Source organism: Petromyzon marinus, chromosome 40 (assembly GCF_048934315.1).
Source record: "Petromyzon marinus isolate PM22_M1 ecotype Great Lakes invasive population chromosome 40, UKy_Petmar_22M1.pri1.0, whole genome shotgun sequence".
NCBI classification, from domain to species: Eukaryota; Metazoa; Chordata; class Hyperoartia; order Petromyzontiformes; family Petromyzontidae; genus Petromyzon; species Petromyzon marinus.
This window is the reverse complement of record NC_133706.1, coordinates 5620101-5640771: the sequence shown is the minus strand read 5'-3', so window position 1 is coordinate 5640771 and position 20671 is coordinate 5620101. Positions and strand designations below refer to the sequence as shown.

At 47.4% G+C, this 20671-nt stretch overlaps 1 protein-coding gene across 4 annotated transcripts; it reads left to right on the top strand.

The window, feature by feature from the left end:
* Positions 1-428: 428 nt before the first annotated feature.
* LOC116950831 (fructose-1,6-bisphosphatase 1-like) lies at positions 429-19692 on the top strand. Of its 4 annotated transcripts, none has more exons than XM_032968929.2 (9): positions 429-586; positions 2425-2486; positions 6639-6811; positions 11294-11456; positions 12630-12722; positions 16001-16141; positions 16852-16989; positions 17458-17577; positions 18468-19692. In XM_032968929.2, the coding sequence occupies exons 3-9, from the start codon at positions 6642-6644 to the stop codon at positions 18657-18659; spliced, it is 1017 nt and encodes a 338-aa protein (XP_032824820.1). In that variant the 5' UTR covers positions 429-586; positions 2425-2486; positions 6639-6641; the 3' UTR covers positions 18660-19692. The 4 variants fall into 4 exon arrangements, with proteins under 4 accessions (XP_032824820.1, XP_032824818.1, XP_032824819.1 ...); XM_032968927.2 differs by lacking the exon at positions 429-586 and adding an exon at positions 660-934; XM_032968928.2 differs by lacking the exon at positions 429-586 and adding an exon at positions 789-940.
* The last annotated feature ends 979 nt before the right edge of the window (positions 19693-20671 follow it).

Here is a 20671-nt window from a genome sequence, read left to right as displayed (position 1 = left end):
ACCGCCACGACGTGGCCCGGCATTGGCTGAGAAGCACCCACGCCCTCCGTGTGTCTCTGTGTCTGTGTGTGTCTCTGTGTGTGTGTCTGTGTGTGTGTGTCTCTGTGTGTGTGTGTCTCTGTGTGTGTGTGTCTGTGTGTGTGTCTCTGTGTGTGTGTGTCTCTCTGTGTGTCTCTCTGTGTGTGTGTCTCTGTGTGTGTCTGTGTGTGTCTGTGTGTGTGTCTCTGTGTGTGTGTCTCTGTGTGTGTGTGCCTGTGTGTGTGTCTGTGTGTGTGCCTGTGTGTCTCTGTGTGTGTGCCTGTGTGTCTCTGTGTGTGCCTGTGTGTCTCTGTGTGTGTGTGTCTCTGTGTGTGTGTGTGTCTCTCTGTGTGTGTGTGTCTCTGTGTGTGTGCCTCTGTGTGTCTCTGTGTGTGTGCCTGTGTGTCTGTGTGTGTGCCTCTGTGTGTCGCTGTGTGTGTGTGCCTCTGTGTGTCGCTGTGTGTGTGCCTCCTCCTCCCCAGGGGACAAACTTCCCTCTCACCACCCCCACAGCCTCTCTCTCCCCCCTCTCTCTTCTCTCTCTCGCTGCTCTCCACGTCAGCCACAAGTGAGAGTCGTCATCTCGAGAGGGGGGCCACGATTCAGGAGCTCTCTCTCAAGTGTGGAGGAGGCCTTCTCTCTCTCCTGTATCTCACCTCTCTCTCGCTCCTCTCTTGTCTCTCACCTCTCCCTCACCTCTCCCTCGCACCTCTCTCTCTCCTCTCTCTCTCTCACCTCTCTCTCATCTCTCTCTCACCTCTCTCCTCTCTCTCTCCTCTCTCTCACCTCTCCTCTCTCTCTCATCTCTCTCTCACCTCTCTCCTCTCTCTCACCTCTCTTCTCTCTCACCTCTCTCTCTCACCTCTCCTCTCTCTGCCAGCAGCGCTTCGCCTCAAGCACGTGGACTTCTTCCGCGGTTCGAGTGCGGTTTTAACTTTGCTCGCGATGACATTTTTGTTTTTGCAATTGGCGTTGTTAGTGCAACCACACGCCTAGTGTACACACACAGTGCACACACACACAGTACACAACAGTATACAACACACAGTACACAACACACACACAGTACACAACACACACACAGTACACAACACACAGTACACCACACAGTACACAACACACAGTACACACACAGTACACAACACAGTACACAACAACACAGTACACATACACAGTACACCACACACAGTACACAACAGTGCACCACACACAGTACACAACACAGTATACACACAGACAACACACACAGTACACAACACACAGTACAACACACACACACAGTACACACATACCTATACAACACACACACAGTGCACACACATACGTGCATGGAGTGTTAGTTTAAAACACAGTACACACATACACACACGTACCAACACACACACACACACGTACCAACACACACATACACGTACCAACACACACACATACACGTCGTACGCACACGTGCGAAAGAAGTTCAGCATACGTGCAAAGTGTTAGTCTACAGTACACACACAGTACAACACAGCACATGTACAACACAGCACATGTACAACACAGCACATGTACAACACAGCACACGTACAACACAGCACACGTACAACACAGCACACGTACAACACAGCACACGTACAACACAGCACACGTACAACACAGCACACGTACAACACAGCACACGTACAACACAGCACACGTACAACACAGCACACGTACAACACAGCACACGTACAACACAGCACACGTACAACACAGCACATGTGCATTAATCGTAAGTGTACAACACAGTAGAGTAGTAACACACCGATACAATAGCAACCGCTCGCCACCACGTGCCAGGCTAGGTGCACATATACAACAACACAGGCACACACTGTTTTTGCAACATTGCGTACAGGGGCTTTGCTGTTGAAACAAGTCTCACTTGCACACGTTTAGTGGGTGGTGCAGCTGTATGTCCGTGCTGTTTGTTGTTGTTGTAAGAATGTAAGGGGGATTTGTATGTTCAACTATTGTAGCCACCGGCTGCGTTGGACACGTTACGTACTGCGCATAAAGTTACGTACTGCGCATAAAGTTACGTAATGTGCATAAAGTTACGTAATGTGCATAAATTGATGTACGGTGCATGAAGTTACGTACTGTGCATAAAGTTACGTATTGTGTATAAAGTTACGTACTGTGCATAAAGTTACGTACTGTACATAAATTTACGTACTGTGCAGTACACAAACTATGTGCACCAGGACCAGTTATGCACAACGCACACACACAAACTCTTTATCAGCTACTATGTTTTATATATATACACACCCACATCACGGTGCTGTATTATACACGATACTACATGCACTGTACTTGACACGTGTTACATTTGTTGTCTGTTACAACTCTGACAGTGCTGTTTGTTGCTGGCTGACGTTTTAGGCCTTGATTTGGGGTCCTACGCTCAGCCAGCCTTAAACAAAAACGCCTCTTCCCACTACAAGGTACATAGTTTACACACATAATGTACATCATACACAGTCGTATAAACACACGCGTTCTGTACGGGATGCAGTAAAAGATCGTTAGTGAACTTTTATTAAGCTAACCGGGAATTCACTCATTCACCAGTTTACTTTCACCATTAACTTACCCACTCATCCACCCCTTTTATTATCTCCATTGACCCATTCACTTACCCCACTTCCTCAGAACACCCCTTCACTTTTACCACTCATTCACCCTCTTCACTTTTACCACTCATTCACCCTCTTCACTTTTTTTGTTTGGTTGGTGGGTTTTGGTTTGGGGGTTGGTGGGGTTTTGTGTTGGGGGTTTGGGTTGTGGGTTGTGGGGTGGGTGTGTTTTTATTTCACTTTTACCACTCATTCACCCCTCTTCACTTTACTCTTCACTTTTATTCCCGATTCACCACCTCTTCACTTTTATCACTCATTCACCCCTCTTCACTTTTACCACTCATTCACCCCTCTTCACTTTTACCACTCATTCACCCCTCTTCACTTTTACCACTCATTCACCCCTCTTCACTTTTACCACTCATTCACCCCTCTTTACTTTTACCACTCATTCACCCCTCTTCACTTTTACCACTCATTCACCCCTCTTCACTTTTACCACTCATTCACCCCTCTTCACTTTTACCACTCATTCACCCCTCTTCACTTTTACCACTCATTCACCCCTCTTCACTTTTACCACTCATTCACCCTCTTCACTTTTACCACTCATTCACCCCTCTTCACTTTTACCACTCATTCACCCCTCTTCACTTTTACCACTCATTCACCCCTCTTCACTTTTACCACTCATTCACCCCTCTTCACCTTTTACCACTCATTCACCCCTCTTCACTTTACCACTCATTCACCCCTCTTCACTTTTACCACTCATTCACCCTCTTCACTTTTACCACTCATTCACCCCTCTTCCACTTTTACCACTCATTCACCCCTCTTCACTTTTACCACTCATTCACCCTCTTCACTTTTACCACTCATTCACCCCTCTACACTTTTACCACTCATTCACCCCTCTTTACTTTTACCACTCATTCACCCTCTTCACTTTTACCACTCATTCACCCCTCTTCACTTTTACCACTCATTCACCCCTCTTCACTTTTACCACACATTCACCCCTCTTCACTTTTACCACTCATTCACCCCTCTTCACTTTTTACCACTCATTCACGCCTCTTCACTTTTACCACTCATTCACCCCTCTTCACTTTTTACCACTCATTCACCCTCTCACTTTTACCACTCATTCACCCCTTCACTTTACCACTCATTCACCCTCTTCACTTTTACCACTCATTCACCCCTCTTCACTTTTACCACTCATTCATCCCCTCTTCACTTTTACCACTCATTCACCCCTCTTCACTTTTACCACTCATTCACACCTCTTCACTTTTACCACTCATTCACCCCTCTTCACTTTTACCACTCATTCACCCCCTCTTCACTTTTATCACTCATTCACCCCCTTCACTTTTACCACTCATTCACCCCTCTTTACTTTTACCACTCATCCCCCTCTTCACTTTTACCACTCATTCACCCCTCTGCACTTTTACCACTCATTCACCCCCTTCACTCTTACCACTCATTCACCACCTCTTCACTTTTACCACTCATCCACTCCTCTTCACTTTTACCACTCATTCACCCTCTTCACTTTTACCACTCATTCACCCTCTTTACTTTTACCACTCATTCACCCCTCTTCACTTTTACCACTCATTCACCCCTCTTTACTTTTACCACTCATTCACCCCTCTTTACTTTTACCACTCATTCACCCCCTCTTCACTTTTACCACTCATTCACCCCTCTTCACTTTTACCACTCATTCACCACTCATTCACCCTCTTCACTTTTACCACTCATTCACCCCTCTTCACATTTACCACTCATTCACCCTCTTCACTTTTACCACTCATTCACACCTCTTCACATTTACCACTCATTCACCCTCTTCACTTTTACCACTCATTCACCCCTCTTCACTTTTACCACTCATTCACCCCTCTTCACTTTTATCACTCATTCACCACCTCTTCACTTTTACCACTCATTCACCCCTCTTCACTTTTACCACTCATTCACCCCTCTTCACATTTACCACTCATTCACCCTCTTCACTTTTTACCACTCATTCACCCCTCTTCACTTTTACCACTCATTCACCACCTCTTCACTTTTACCACTCATCCACTCCTCTTCACTTTTACCACTCATTCACCCTCTTCACTTTTACCACTCATTCACCCTCTTCACTTTTACCACTCATTCACCCCTCTCACTTTTACCACTCATTCACCCCTCTTCACTTTTACCACTCATTCATCCCCTCTTCACTTTTACACTCATTCACCCCTCTGCACTTTTACCACTCATTCACACCTCTTCACTTTTACCACTCATTCACCCCTCTTCACTTTACCCACTCATTCACCCCCTCTTCACTTTTATCACTCATTCACCCCCTTCACTTTTACCACTCATTCACCCCTCTTTACTTTTACCACTCATTCACCCCCTCTTCACTTTTACCACTCATTCACCCCTCTTCACTTTTACCACTCATTCACCCCCTTCACTCTTACCACTCATTCACCACCTCTTCACTTTTACCACTCATCCACTCCTCTTCACTTTTACCACTCATTCACCCTCTTCACTTTTACCACTCATTCACCCTCTTTACTTTTACCACTCATTCACCCCTCTTCACTTTTACCACTCATTCACCCCTCTTTACTTTTACCACTCATTCACCCCTCTTTACTTTTACCACTCATTCACCCCCTCTTCACTTTTACCACTCATTCACCCCTCTTCACTTTTACCACTCATTCACCACTCATTCACCCTCTTCACTTTTACCACTCATTCACCCCTCTTCACATTTACCACTCATTCACCCTCTTCACTTTTACCACTCATTCACACCTCTTCACATTTACCACTCATTCACCCTCTTCACTTTTACCACTCATTCACCCCTCTTCACTTTTACCACTCATTCACCCCTCTTCACTTTTATCACTCATTCACCACCTCTTCACTTTTACCACTCATTCACCCCTCTTCACTTTTACCACTCATTCACCCCTCTTCACATTTACCACTCATTCACCCTCTTCACTTTTACCACTCATTCACCCCTCTTCACTTTTACCACTCATTCACCACCTCTTCACTTTTACCACTCATCCACTCCTCTTCACTTTTACCACTCATTCACCCTCTTCACTTTTACCACTCATTCACCCTCTTCACTTTTACCACTCATTCACCCCTCTTCACTTTTACCACTCATTCACCCCTCTTCACTTTTACCACTCATTCACCCTCTTCACTTTTACCACTCATTCACCCCTCTTCACTTTTACCACTCATTCACCCCTCTTCACTTTTACCACTCATTCACCCCTCTTCACTTTTACCACTCATTCACCCCCTTCACTCTTACCACTCATTCACCACCTCTTCACTTTTACCACTCATCCACTCCTCTTCACTTTTACCACTCATTCACCCTCTTCACTTTTACCACTAATTCACCCTCTTCACTTTTACCACTCATTCACCCCCTCTTCACTTTTACCACTCATTCACCCCTCTTCACTTTTACCACTCATTCACCCTCTTCACTTTTACCACTCATTCACCCTCTTCACTTTTACCACTCATTCACCCCCTTCACTTTTACCACTCATTCACCCCCTTCACTCTTACCACTCATTCACCCCCTCTTCACTTTTATCACTCATTCACCCTTCTTCACTTTTACCACTCATTCACCCTCTTCACTTGCCCATTCACTCTATCATTCACTTACCCACTTGGCAAACCTTCTTACTTTCCCACTCACTAATCCACCCATCCACTTGCCCACTGACTCATTAACATTGCCCACTCACTCATTAACATTGCCCACCCACTGATTTCACTCACCCATTCACTTTCCCACTCGCTCATCCACCCATTCACTCACCCACTCACCCCTTCACTCGTCCACCCACCCATTCATCCGGCCCATTAACTTGCTCACTCACTCCTTCACTCATTCCTTCACTCACTGCTAACTCCTTCACCGTAACTCGCTAACCCCCCCCCCCCCAGACCATGTCGGACCAAGCCCCCTTCGACACGGACGTGGTGACGCTGACTCGCTTCGTGCTGGAGGAGGGCAGGAGGGCCAAGGGCACGGGCGAGATGACCCAGCTCCTCAACGCACTCTGCACCTCCATCAAGGCCATCTCGTCAGCCGTGCGCAAGGCCGGCCTCGCCAACCTGTAAGCGCGGCGATCCTCGAAGCCTTCCAGTCCCACGGCCATGGGGTCACACACACCGAGGTCACACACCGAGGTCACACATCTGGGTCACACATCTGGGTCACACACACCGGGGTCACACACCGAGGTCACACATCTGGGTCACACATCTGGGTCACACACACCAAGGTCACACACACCAAGGTCACACACACCGGGGTCACACACCGAGGTCACACATCTGGGTCACACACACCGAGGTCACACACCGGGGTCACACACCGGGGTCTCACACACCGAGGTCACACCGATGTCACACACCGGGGTCACACACACCTGGGTCACACACACCGGGGTCACACACACCGGGGTCACACACCAGGGTCACACACACCGAGGTCACACCGTGGTCATACCGAGGTCACACACACCGAGGTCACACACACCGAGGTCACACACACCGAGGTCATACCGATGTCACACACACCGAGGTCACACACACCGAGGTCATATCGAGGTCACACACACCTGGGTCACACACACCGGGGTCACACACCGGGGTCTCACACACCGAGGTCACATACCGGGGTCACACACACCGAGGTCACACACACCGAGGTCACACACACCGATGTCACACACCGAGGTGACACACCGAGGTCATACCGAGGTCACACACACTGATGTCACACACACCGATGTCACACACACCGAGGTCACACACACCGAGGTCATACACGCCAAGGTCACACCGATGTCACACACCGAGGTCACACACCGGGGTCACACACACCGGGGTCACACACCGAGGTCACACACCGAGGTCACACACCGAGGTCATACCGAGGTCACACACACCTGGGTCACACACACCGGGGTCACACACCGGGGTCTCAGACACCGAGGTCACATACCGAGGTCACACACACCGAGGTCACATACACCGAGGTCACACACACCGAGGTCACACACCGATGTCACACACCGAGATGACACACCGAGGTCACATACCAAGGTCACACATACCAAGGTCACACACACCGGGGTCTCACACACACCGAGGTCACACCGAGGTCACACACCGTGGTCCCTCCGCGTGTTTCGAGCTCTCGCCTCCACCGAGTAGCCAAGAGATTTTGCACCACCGCTCGTGATGCGGCGAGCGGTGAAATAAACCTGAATACATTTTCAAAGGTGAACAACAACAAAACATTTATCTTAGCGGGGCAAACAGTGCGAATGATATTAAAGTAGAATCTTGTTCTAAATCCATCCGACGAGCCAAGTATAGACGACGCAGTGGCATCGGGAGGATGATGAGACGCAGATGTTTGTTTGCATCCATTGAGTACCACTTTGTGGGTTTGGTCTATAGAGAGACTCGCTCGCCCTCCCGTCGTAGGAATGTGGAACTTCCACCACTGGGTGGGGGGGGGGGGGTAAACAGGATTTGTGTACCGCGTATGTTCAATCGAGCAGGAATTACTTTCACTAGTAAGTTGTGTCATACAGTACTGCAATACAAGTTGGCCTGATCTGGGCAGCGTTGGCTAACAAATGACCTTTTGACATTGCAGCAGCGTCTGTTAAGAGTAAGCAATGGATTGGAGTGAAATGTAAGAGTAATGAGTAACCTCGTCACAGTGTGAAGACCTTCATCCAGCAGTGGATTGACTAAGGACCTTGAATTATTATTTACTGTGTTATTAATTAGTAACCAGTGGGAACGTTCATCCACTTGTGTGTGTGTGAGCATGAGTGAATGTGTTCATGTTAGTATGTGTGTGTGCAGGCTTAGGTAGTTATGGGTAGCATGGTGGTTAGCATGCAGCGCTACGAACCCGCAGATGTGAGTTCGATCCCCAGCAACGGCTAACGGTGGCGATTATCTGAACCAGTTGTGCACCTCCCCTAGGACAGTTGGCCAAAAAATGAGTATCGGGTGACCTGTGTGTAAACATTATCATTGGGGAGACAAAGGTGGCTGGGAATGGTGCTAGCCCACACTCTCTCTCTCGTGTACATGGCTCTATTGAACTGCGTTATATTGTAAAAGCAAATATAAGCAGAGGAACTCGGTTCTGTATACACTCCTGAATACAAATACATTCAGTTAAACAGCCGATTGGGTTTCCAGTCCAATAATTATCGAGCAGCATTTGTTTCAGCAAGGCAACTGTGGATTGCTTTCGACCTCCTGAGTCTCATCGGCAGTCAGGCTCGTGAACAAATGCTGCGAACTATTGTTCAGAGCAATTGTACCCGGGGTCAGCTTGCAAAAAAAAGTGGAAATGCCATTCAGAGTTAATGTTTTAGAACATTCTCGACCAATTTAACATTAAACGCATTCAACCGTTCAGACTCTCGCAATTCACTTTTGCAACAACAACAACAAAAATGAAAGTGAGCCATCAAGTATTTTTTTAGCCTTCTGTGGCATTCAGATTCTTTTCAGCAATACGCGACGAGCGTCACCGCTCTGTGTCCTCGCTGCTCACGTTAACACCGGGGATGGTGGCCGACTCTTGAGTTCCTGTAACACGCACCGGGTTCCCGCTGAAAATTAGAAAAAAAACGTGACAACGCAAACCAACTTATTTGAATCCTCGCTTGTGATGAAATCTCCAGATCTATCGTAAGCTCAGCAGGTGCTGTCAGCTTGTGTTGCCTTTGGGTGGGCAACCATCGTACCGTACAGGTGTTGTAGGATGCTGCAGGGTTACGTGGTGAGCAGCAGTGGAATCAAGGTCAGTTGTTGTACTGTACTATGCTCCTGTGTCTACGCTGTCCACCTTTCATCAATCTGTATGGTTAAAAAGCGCCCAGGACCTTCATGGTTTTGGGGGAGACTCGTTCAAAAGTGGAGTGACAAAGGGCCCTAGGATGTTCACGTGTATGCATAGATTTCGGTATCTTTGTGCCGGGTAAATAGTCCGGGGCAGTACTCGGCGAGAGATCCTGGAGCGGTGCTGTTTGTGTTGGGGGTTTGGGTGTTTCCAGTGTGGATGAATAGTGCGATGACAGTTCAGAGCGGCGGGCATTTCCACTGGACTTTACCAGGGACCTGCAACAGCAGTGGAAGGAGGAGAATGACAGGAATGTCTGCAAATTCAAGTGGTGTAATTTGCTCGAAGGCAGATACGACGTCTAACCCGTTTGCACAAATTGTGGGGCGCCCTTAGCACAGAGTAGACCAAGTCGGGAACATAAAGGTTGAAGGTGTAACTATTCAATGATTTGCTCTCTTCACTGCCGGGTGGAAGGGCCTCCATTAGAGAGCGCATCGGCCCCTTGTCAATCCGCTGCTGGATGAAGGCCTCGCCACATTGTGTCTGTTGCGTTTGGGTTTGCTTGATCGCAAACATAACCACGTCGGTGAGTGCGGCAGGCGTGGTGCTCCGATTCCGTAGTGGGGGTGTACTGACCGCTGCGCCACCGCACCACAAAGTAACTTGACATCGCATCGTTTAAAAGCTTTACAAACTTGCAAACTCCCCACTGACCCCTCACATAGATTCCTCTGCCCTTGCTGAGTCGGTTATAAGACTCGGGGCTGTGGGTGCAGTTGAAGGGGTGGGGAAGTAGGAGACGGATGGAATTGCAGAGGTTACGCACCGGGATGTTTGTGTAAGCAAGTTAAACCTGTTTCATTTGTACTTAGGCGCTTTGGAACAGCACAGCAGCGTGAATTTAGAGTAATTTATTGCAATTGCACGCTACGAATGCATTTAAGTATCTCCCGATTAGCACGGTTGGCTACGTACGGTACATACAAGTGCACACACATGGCCAAATCACCTCGGAAGCACTCGATCTCATCAGGTGTCATCATAAGCTTCTCAGAATTTAGCCTGGGATAGTGCTAGGATGGGTGACCACAGTGCATAAAACAGGTGCCATCGGCTGCTGCAGGGCTGCGTTGTCAGTAGAGGGCAGTCCAGCAAAGTCCATCTATATACTGCACTATGCAACAATGACTATGCTCTTCATCTCCACGAAACCGGCACTGACCAGCTTGGTGAATGGTTGAATGAACCCCCACAACCCACACAGTGCGAAGAAGCCCTCATCTCGCAGTAGATGGACAATGGGGGCTGTACAACCTGCCCGTCGACTAACTATGCCGAACCCCTTTATACCGCTGGGTGCACAGAGGCGGTGCGGAAGATTGAATAAACTTGCACTGATGTTTCAACCGCCTTACCCAGGGGATAGAATCGAACCGAAGAGCTCTGCATTGCAGGTCCAGTATGCTGGACCTCCAATTAGCAGGGTTGTCTTTTTATTGCGCGAAAGAAGTTGAACGTGCGTACATGCTCACCATTACACCGCAGAAACATCCGTAAGTTCGTGGTGGCTAGGAGATGTTAGCTACCCCGCCTGGCATGCAGGAGACCGTGGGTTCGATCCCGACCCTGAAGCAAGCCTGCTGCTGTATATTTGGAGCTTGCGTGTTCTCCACGTTGTGATGGGAATCGCCTCCGTTGTTCTATCCCCGCGCAGCTACGGGATCGCGGGCAGCACGAACACGACGGGCGACCAGGTGAAGAAGCTCGATGTCCTCTCCAACGACCTCGTGGTGAACCTGCTGCGGGCCTCCTTCGCCACCTGCGTACTCGTGTCCGAGGAGAACCAGGAAGCCATCATCGTCGAAGCCGAAAAGCGGGTCAGCGAGAGGGATGACCTTCGAAAACCAGAGAGCGCCCACATAACACCTATTTCACGGTCTTTGCACTGGCTGCCAGTCACTCATAGAAATTAATTTATTGGTTTTTAAATCGTTGAATGGTTTGGCCGCCAGCATACATGTCTTCCATGATGTTAAGATATGAACCAACAAGATCCCCCGGAACCTCAGGTTCTGGTCTTTTAGTCATCACAAGTGCCAGGACCAAAACTCCCAGAGAAGCGGCCTTCAGTGTGCATGGTCCTCGCCTGTGAAGCAGCCTGCCAGGGCATCTGAGGGCTTCGCATTCATTAAGCAATTTTAAGTACAATTTAAAACTTACCTTTTTTTAAACTTGCTTTTACTTAGGATACTTTTATAGTGTTCTTTTTTTTATATGCCTTCACTAGCAATTTATTTTATGCAATATTGTTTTGTATGGAAATAGCTTTTTATTGTTCTTTTGATTTTGTCTTTTAACAATGTTTTATCTTACCTGTACAGCACTTTGAATTGCATCTTTTGGACGAAATGGTGCTATAGAAATAAAGACTTGATTGATTGATTGATCAGGGTGGGGGAACCTGCACGGTTGATGAGCTATACCCGGCCTTAGACCTATATTTCACGCGATTCCGCGGCAACGTGAGGCCTACCATTTGGAAAAGGCCCGTAAAAAATGTATTTGTTTGTAGATACTTTTTTTTCGTGCTATCACGTGATGTTGGATGTGTCCGCTCAATATTTAGATGTGAGAGAGACAGTGCCGCGGTCCAAGTGTGAAGAGGGGTGGAAGGTAGGGGGCTGGTAAACAACCCCGGGACACAGTCCAGCAGGAGTATTTGTTCAAGACCAGTTGTGGACAATTACATAAAATGGGGTCACGGGCGATATGCAGCCCGGGCCCTAATAAAACGAACACTCCACCAGGATGGTCCAAATAAAATCGCCCATAAACGTGTTCACATCTCTGTATTTTGTGTAAAACACCGATGTACGTGAAGGTTTGTCAGCCAAGAAAGATGAAAAGTCTTGAGTTTTCGCAAGAAGGAGGAAGCTCACCCATTTAGCAAGCGTTTGGCCCATACACCCCTGGTTTAGTCCCATAATAAAACTAAAAGGCCGCGGTGTAAACCCGCGTTGTGTAACGTGTCGCCTTGTGACGTTCCACAGGGCAAATACGTGGTCTGCTTCGACCCTCTGGACGGCTCCTCCAACATCGACTGCCTGGCCTCCATTGGGACCATCTTTGCCATTTACAAAAAGGTACTTCACAGTCAAGAGGTCATCACAGCTAACGATGTCGATCCCACCACACCATCACTGCTCTTCCTGCTGGCTCATCCTGCAACTGCCGTACAAAAACTGGAGGAAGGGCCTTTGCTATTGATGCCCCCAGGGTCTGGAATGCTATTGCCAATAAACTGCAACTTGAATCACTACCTATGAGATCTTCACTCAAAACTGCTCTAGAGGAGTTGTACAACCCTAGCTGCCACTGCTATTCAGTGGCCTAAAATATGGCTCTAGATTTTGGTGTTATAATTTATTTATGTAGTTTATTGTTAAAAATTCGGTCACAGTCCCCATGATCACTGTTACATTGCATTCATGGCTTTTATTTTGGTGATTTCGAAAAGTTTTTTGTTTGTTTTGGCCATGTTTTTGTTTATTGTAGTACGGAGTTAGACTGATGGCCTTAATCTTAGTTGTCTTGTGGTTGTTGTTGTTGTTGTTGTTATTTGACTTGTATCCCACTGGGATTTTTGCACACAGCGTTGGTATACGGTGCTATTTCAGGAATATTTTGATATTTTTTTCCTGGATTTTCTGTTTGCACAGTCACATAATCACTTTAAGATGTTTTCTTGTTCATGTTTTTTGTTTGTTGCGGTTGCACCCGATTCAAGAGCCGAATGGCTCACAGGGCTATACCAAATAAATGAACTATGAACTAACTAACTATGAACTATGAACAGTGGAGGGTGTGCTTTTATTTGTAAATGCAGGACTCTCGCTGGAAGTGACATGGAACTGCGGTGTTTCAGGGTGGTGAAATGTACTTGTGTGCAGTGTACTTCTGTAATTTATTTATATTGGCGATCTGGTCATAGCCAGGTCGCCAATGTGTGCACACAAAAACGATCATTAAAATTGGTTTCAAACTTAAATTTGCTTCTATTCCAGCTCTGAAAACAAAAACATTATATGGATATGACTGCCATCCGATACAGGGAGTGTGGGAAAGAGTTTAAAACGTTCACTTGAATGGATCTCTCTTTACAGTGTCATGTGTTCTAAAGCTCTCCTATGTTCCCGTACTTATACAGCACAGTAAAGCAATGTTTCCATGTTTCAAGCGGGTTGTGCTTTATTTTTGTCCCACTCCCCTACCCAGTCAACATGCAACGTTGAGCCAACATTGGCATGTGGTTGGAACATATAGACCAACGTTAGCCCAACGTTGATCCAATGGTTCCACGTTTACTGGAATTGCGCGCAGTGTAACTATCATTTTCTATAAATCTTCGGACATCCGTCCCTTTCACATATTCGCCCATACCAGCGAGTCAGATACGCAAGATTACACTGCACCACCGTACCGTACAACGTTATGCCAGTGTGTGTTTTTCTAATAATTTAGTTTTTTTTGTTGAATCTCAAACCTATTTACAGACTTTTCAGAAGGACGCTGTCTCGCTTCGCCAATTTGCTGGGTCCATTTGTTGAACCCAGGGTGGTGGGGGGGAGCTATCTGGTGTTGTTTGCTCACTGCCCTTTATCTTGTTTGTGTCCCGTCCTGCGGCTGCGCGCTCGGACTATAGTCTTGCGACCATTGCGCTGTGCTATGATCATTTGTGGGCGTTTTGTTGGGAAAAGAGCTGAGCTTGAGGATCAAAGTTCAACAACGGAGTATTGCATTGGTGAGCAGCCAAGGCTGTGCACCATTTAGGAATTTTGATTGTGTTTTTTTTTACAACCCCCTCTCTTAGTTTTTAGTGTGTAACGCTCTCAGCTGTTGTTGTTGTTTTGTAAATGGTGTCTGTTATTTGTAAGTATATATTTTGTTATGAAGGCCTTGGGTTTGTGGGAGTTTGCATGACTGCATCACACCTCCGATTAGCACGGTTGGCTACGTACAGTGCGAAAGAAGTTCAACACACATCAATGTCCACTTGAGTCAAATGCCTTTTAATTGTCGGCAAAGGCTAGGCGTAACGGTCTTTGATAATTACGTTAAAGTTTTTCATGAGTTAATATTACCTGCGATGATGCGTGTATCGGAAAACATGGACAGTGATTCAAGGAAAGGTGGAACACAAGCTTAAAAGCGCACAAAGAGAAGCGTTGGAGAAGTGCATGCTGGGAATTACACTGAGAGACAGGAAGAGTAAAACGCGTGTATGAGGGAACACAAGTGGGTTGAGAGACATGACATCAACCGTTAAGTAAACGTAGTGATCTTGGGCAAGACGCATCACTAGAAAGGATGAGGACAGTTAGTCAAGACTTGACGATAGTGGCAGCCAAAGGAATACCAGGTGTTGTAAGCTTTGACTGCAAGGTATGTATGTTGAACTTCTTTCGCGCTGTACGTAGCCGACCGTGCTAATAGGAGGTGTGGGGGAAGGTCAACAAACTAAACACAAAAAGTAGGTCTAAAGAAATTCATTTTCAAGCTAGATTTGAAAGTGCACAGCTCCCAGTGACTTGCGAATATCTGAAGGAAGATCATTCCAGATGGCCGCAGAAGCGCATCTGAAAGAGCGTGTTGCAGTGACCATCTTTGTTTGATGCCTAGCCAAGAAAAATGTGGCCGGGAGGTAGCGGTACAATATTTGATTGTTTTTATTTTGCGGATCTTTGTGTATTATGCCATAGTTTTCTTAGTGGGGTTTCTCCCGGTTCTCGAGCTGTTTACCCCGTACATGACAAATACTCACCAATAGAATTGACCAAACACCTCTATTCAGTGCCCCCCTGAAAAAAAGTATTGAAAGTAAGAGAGGCTTTCCTGACTAAATGTACAATGTACGGCCCATTTGTCAATCCACTGCTGGATGAGGCCCTCCCCATGCCACGAGGATCGTCGGGATTATATATACTCCAGCACGCTGATCAGTGTGGGTTGCGAAAGCCTACGTGTTAAACTCGGTTGGTGAGTCGGAAAGAATATATATGGGAGCATGTATGTTGAACTTTCGCACCGTACGTAGCCAACCATTGGAAGCGCAGGGGAAGGACAACATATAGTATGTTACAACAATACATTTTGGCTGCACTACCCCTTGCTGACAATCTAGCCTGGGTAAAAATAGACCATTACGATTCATATTATTTACAAATTAACAGTGCAATTCAAGCACTCAACAGCAATTTGAAGTCGGTGATATCACAGGAGGCTGGAACCAGTTTTTAAAACCCCCGAGAGCTCTTCGTTTGCTAGCTCAGTCCACTATCCAACACGGCCGTTGTGAGCCAGCGTCCCCAAATTTCTCTCTCTCTCTCTCTTTCTCTCTCTCCATCTCTCGCACTCATTGCAGACGACGGACGATGAGCCCACGGCGAAGCACGCACTGCAGCCCGGCCGCACGCTGGTGGCGGCCGGCTACGCCCTGTACGGCAGCGCCACGCTGCTCACGCTCTCGACAGGACAGGGCGTCAACTGCTTCATGCTGGACCCGGTATGCGACTGCCTCGGCGCCCTCGCGCACATGCGTATCATTCCAAAATATATATATACTTGCATGCAATTATATTGAGCGACCGCATTTATATTGGAATGAACAAGGGCTGTAAAAATAAAGAGTGGATTCTTGAATTGTATTGTTTCGGTTTGTTTTTGCTTTAAGCAGGAAAGAATTCGAGATCAGGATGGTCTCATCTGCTAGAGATACCCGAGGCATCAGTACTTTTCGAATTTGTCAAATTTGGACCCTGACACCAGTCCGCAATCGCCTACTCTTGTGAATGATGATGATGGGGGATCTTTAACTTCCACTGTGCAGCCAATTGCACGGAGTATTACTATTATTATAGTAGTTGCAACCGCAGAGTAATTATAATCAGGGCGGCCGTGGGATTTGAACCGTGAACCATTGCGGAAACGAATGCGCCACCGCGAAGCCACGTCGCCGCCCGACCCTAAATTGTGACAACTCAGCAAATTTCTGGGTGGGTAGGGGGCAAATTGTTGACATTGTGGAGAATGTAGCGCCTCTAGTGACTGGGCATGGCTTACTCCAGCCAGCTGCATAAAACATATAAGAGTCTAAAATAAGCGATGAATTGGTACGCAGATACCAGGAGTACAGAGCGGCACTTGCTTTTTGTTTGAAATGCCTCTGCGGGGGACGCGGGAGAGGTTCGTGTTATTTTGTGTGTCCCACCGCAGGCCATTGGAGAGTTCATCCTCACGGAGAAGAACGTGAGGATCAAGAAGAAGGGGAAGATCTACAGCCTCAACGAGGGCTACGCCAAGTACTTTGACCCGGCCGTCACGGAGTACGTGCAGAAGAAAAAGTTCCCCGAGGTGCGAAGTGAAGAGAGTGGCGCGCTCACTCGCTGTTTAAACTAGTTTCTTTATTTTGCCAGATACGGCCCACTGAGCTATATATCAGGAACGACCTGGCCATGATAGCTCAACGAAGTGGCTTATCATGTGGACATTTATGGCAGCCAAATGCTCAGGATGGCAGTGGGGAGTGGTGGTGCGGCGTTTAACGCCCTGCGCTACGAACCTGGCGACCCAAGTTCGATTCCCGCTCTCGGCCCACACCAGTGATGATTACCTGAACTGCTCCTGGGCCTCCCCCAGGTCGAGCAGGCCTCAAATGAGTACCTGGTGCAGTCTGTAAACATCGCCACTGGGGAGACAAAGGCGGCCGGGCGTGGTGTTCACCACCGTGTGCCGTGGCGGCCTTCATAGGCGCTCGCTAACAGCACTTGCCCCAACAGTCTCTTACAGCTCTACGGTGGGATTTTTGTCTTTGTCTTGCAGGATGGCAGTTCTCCATACGGCGCTCGCTACGTGGGCTCCATGGTGGCGGACGTGCACCGCACACTGGTGTACGGCGGCATCTTCCTCTACCCCGCCAACAGCAAGAGCCCCAAGGGCAAGGTGAGTCACTCGAGTGAGCGTGTGAATGTAACCTTTGGTGAATGCATTCGCCTGTCTGTTCATCGAGTCCATCGTCTTCTTTCGTACGGCTGATGTAGACGCAGAGCAACAACTACAAATTCATATTCAGGTTTTGTCAAGACAGATAACCGCGTCAGGAGCAGCGGAGTGTATTGCTGCGATGTCTCGTTCATATTTGTGGATCGGGCATCGCGTTGTTATATGTTGTGTATGGTCTGTTCTGGATGACCCCACAGTCGCACGCTGGAGGATTTTTAATTGTCCGTTTGCGCATCACGTATACCGCACCTGTCATGGTTTGTGCGGTGGATGCGTTTTAGGTTGGACCGTGAGCTTCGTTGCCATTCGTCTTCCCGGCTGGGGGCGATGATTGCTACGTATCAACCCTCACGAGTGAACTGCGTGCAATTTTTCGGACCACGATGCCGGCACACAATGGCCTACTCGTTTCCAACGGCATCAGGGAATCATTAGCATCCACTGAAGCGAACCGTCCGTATTTTATTATTAATACAGCCGCGGTAAATAACCACAGCGGTCTGCCGGATTTTTAAGCGCAAACCTCTGCAACTATCAGCAAACCCCGCTACCACTCGGTCCAAATCCACCGCCGCCAGGTTCGTGTCTGTGAAATATTGTGCGTCTTACAAATTGCATTAGTAATATTATCAATTAATACACTACCCAACTGTCAACACCCCATGCCCTCTCTCCGAGCTGCGCCTGCTGTGCGAGTGCACTTCCATGGCGTTCAACCCTGTGACGTTCGTTTGTGAAATATTGCGCACGCTACAAATTGCGTTGACGTTATTGGAATTACAAATGAAATGCGCCGCGCACAACTGTCAACACCGCGTGCCCTCTCCTAGCTGCGGCTTCTGTACGAGTGCAACCCCATGGCGTTCATCATGGAACAGGCGGGAGGGATGGCGACGGACGGGACGCGCCACATCCTGGACATCGAACCCGACTCGCTGCACCAGCGCGCGCCCATCGTGCTCGGCTCGCCTGATGACGTCACTGAGTACATGGAGATCGCGAAGAAGCACGCGGCCAAATAGAGTGGAGAGGGGGAGCGGCTGACATCGGTGCATGTGGGGGGGGGCTGATGGCGGGAGGACGGGGGACGGGGTCCAGGGCTGGGAGAGGTCCAATCAACCGCAGAGGTGTTCTCTCTACAAGTCTGTAATTGCAAGTGGCTTTAAAATGTAATTGGCGGTTGTATAATTTACACTACTCGGGGTGGGGGGGGGGGGTGGGGAGATTACACGAATCGTACACCAATCCGGGTCACTCTTTGCAAACGAGACTCTTCTGGTGTCTTGAGTTCTCATCTGGTTTAATAAAGTAAACTTGAAACTGAAACAAAATAAACTTTTGAAGAAAATATGGTCGACCCGTTGCGCAGCTGTGAAAAACTTGATCTTGACTGCGAATCAGATTTGACTGTGATCACAAATGTTGTGTTCGCAGATATTTACGCCCGAGTTGTAATTGAAATGTCGCTGTTAATAGTCAAAAGGTCAAATGCATCTTTTGTTGCCTGGGAAAGCTAAATCTTTCTGTGAGCATTTTTCATTCGCTGACCAAAGTGCCTTCATGCTCAAGTGAGTATAGTGCAGTTCATAGCATTTATGTGGGTCCTGAATCAGTGGTTGGAATTCCACATTCCTATGACGGGGCCAATATATCCACAGCACACCTACTGTTAACTTCCCACAAAGTGGTACTCGTTTTATAGACAACACATGGATGTTGATGGTGGGTTGAGTTAACGCCCTGTTGATCAGGATTTAATTTTGCATGCTTCCAATCGCGCGTTGAAATTAAGCAAGTGGTTTTTTTTTGTAAATTTAAATGATTTAATTAAACAATGCGGGCTCTTTGAGACCTCTTGTTGAAGTGATTTAATAAAACTGCTTAGCTTGGTTTAGCTATTGTGATTCTGGGACAAGGTGTGGCGAATGATTAGACAATCCAGTGGTGTTCAGCGAACGATTTTGTCTGTTGTACCGTGCAATGGTTAAAACACGGAAACGAAGACCAACAAATAACATTGCTGTGCATATTTAGAAAAATAAATATATTCTTGAATATTTTTTTCTCGTGGCATTTTTATCTCGATTGTTTTATCAGTGTTGTGCCGTTGGACAGAACCAATTTGATATCTTGTAGAAGCGTGACCTGTCATGTTAGAGGATGGCCCGTGGAAGCAAATATCATAGAGCTACCTCTGAGACCCCTTCAAGTAACTTCTGATCCACACAGTATTGGGCATGAGATTATTTTCAAGGTTGACATTCTGGAGTGGAAATATGCCACTCTGGTTAGTGCACTGAAGAATGAACCAGGTGAACTGAGTTCGATGCCTGGCCATAGCTAATCTCAGTGGTGAGTGATAGTTGAACTGGTCGTGACCCCACCGCCCTTTCACCAACCTGCAGTTACCAGTGTGGTAACTAGGGTCAAACAATCTCCATGGGTTTAACAAGTGTTGGAAGGTCTTCAGAAAAATATGGAAATAACCTTAATTATTTTACATTTCCAGTGCTTTCCTGATCATTCTTAACTTTACTGAAAAAAATATCCGTAATTTATTCATATTTTTTGTCGGGATCCAGATTCAATATACGCACTTGGTATATGTCTTAGGATTGCTACCTGTTCAGGTTTGACTTGAATTCCCGGGAATTGCCATCTGTGTTCGGGTGGCAGGTATTGCTTTGTACCGCGAGATCTGATATTGTGTCGAACATTATTTACAGTTTATTGCACGGTAGTTTTGATGGACCGAAGCTGAACGAGAAATATGCCCGGATTTGGGCTACAACTCCTCGTGCGATAACAAAAACAGAAAAAGCAGCCTCCACAATGCTCAAATTGGAAAAGCCTGGTGTAGTGTGAGTGAGAACGATCACTAGCAACTGCTCGTATGAGAGGACGAGTTGGGATCTCACGATGACCAATACCCACAATGGGATCAATCCCCAGAGATTGGGATACTTTCCCAGAATGAGATAATTTCCACGGTGGCGAGATGTTAACTACCTCGCCTGATGTACACAGGCGACCG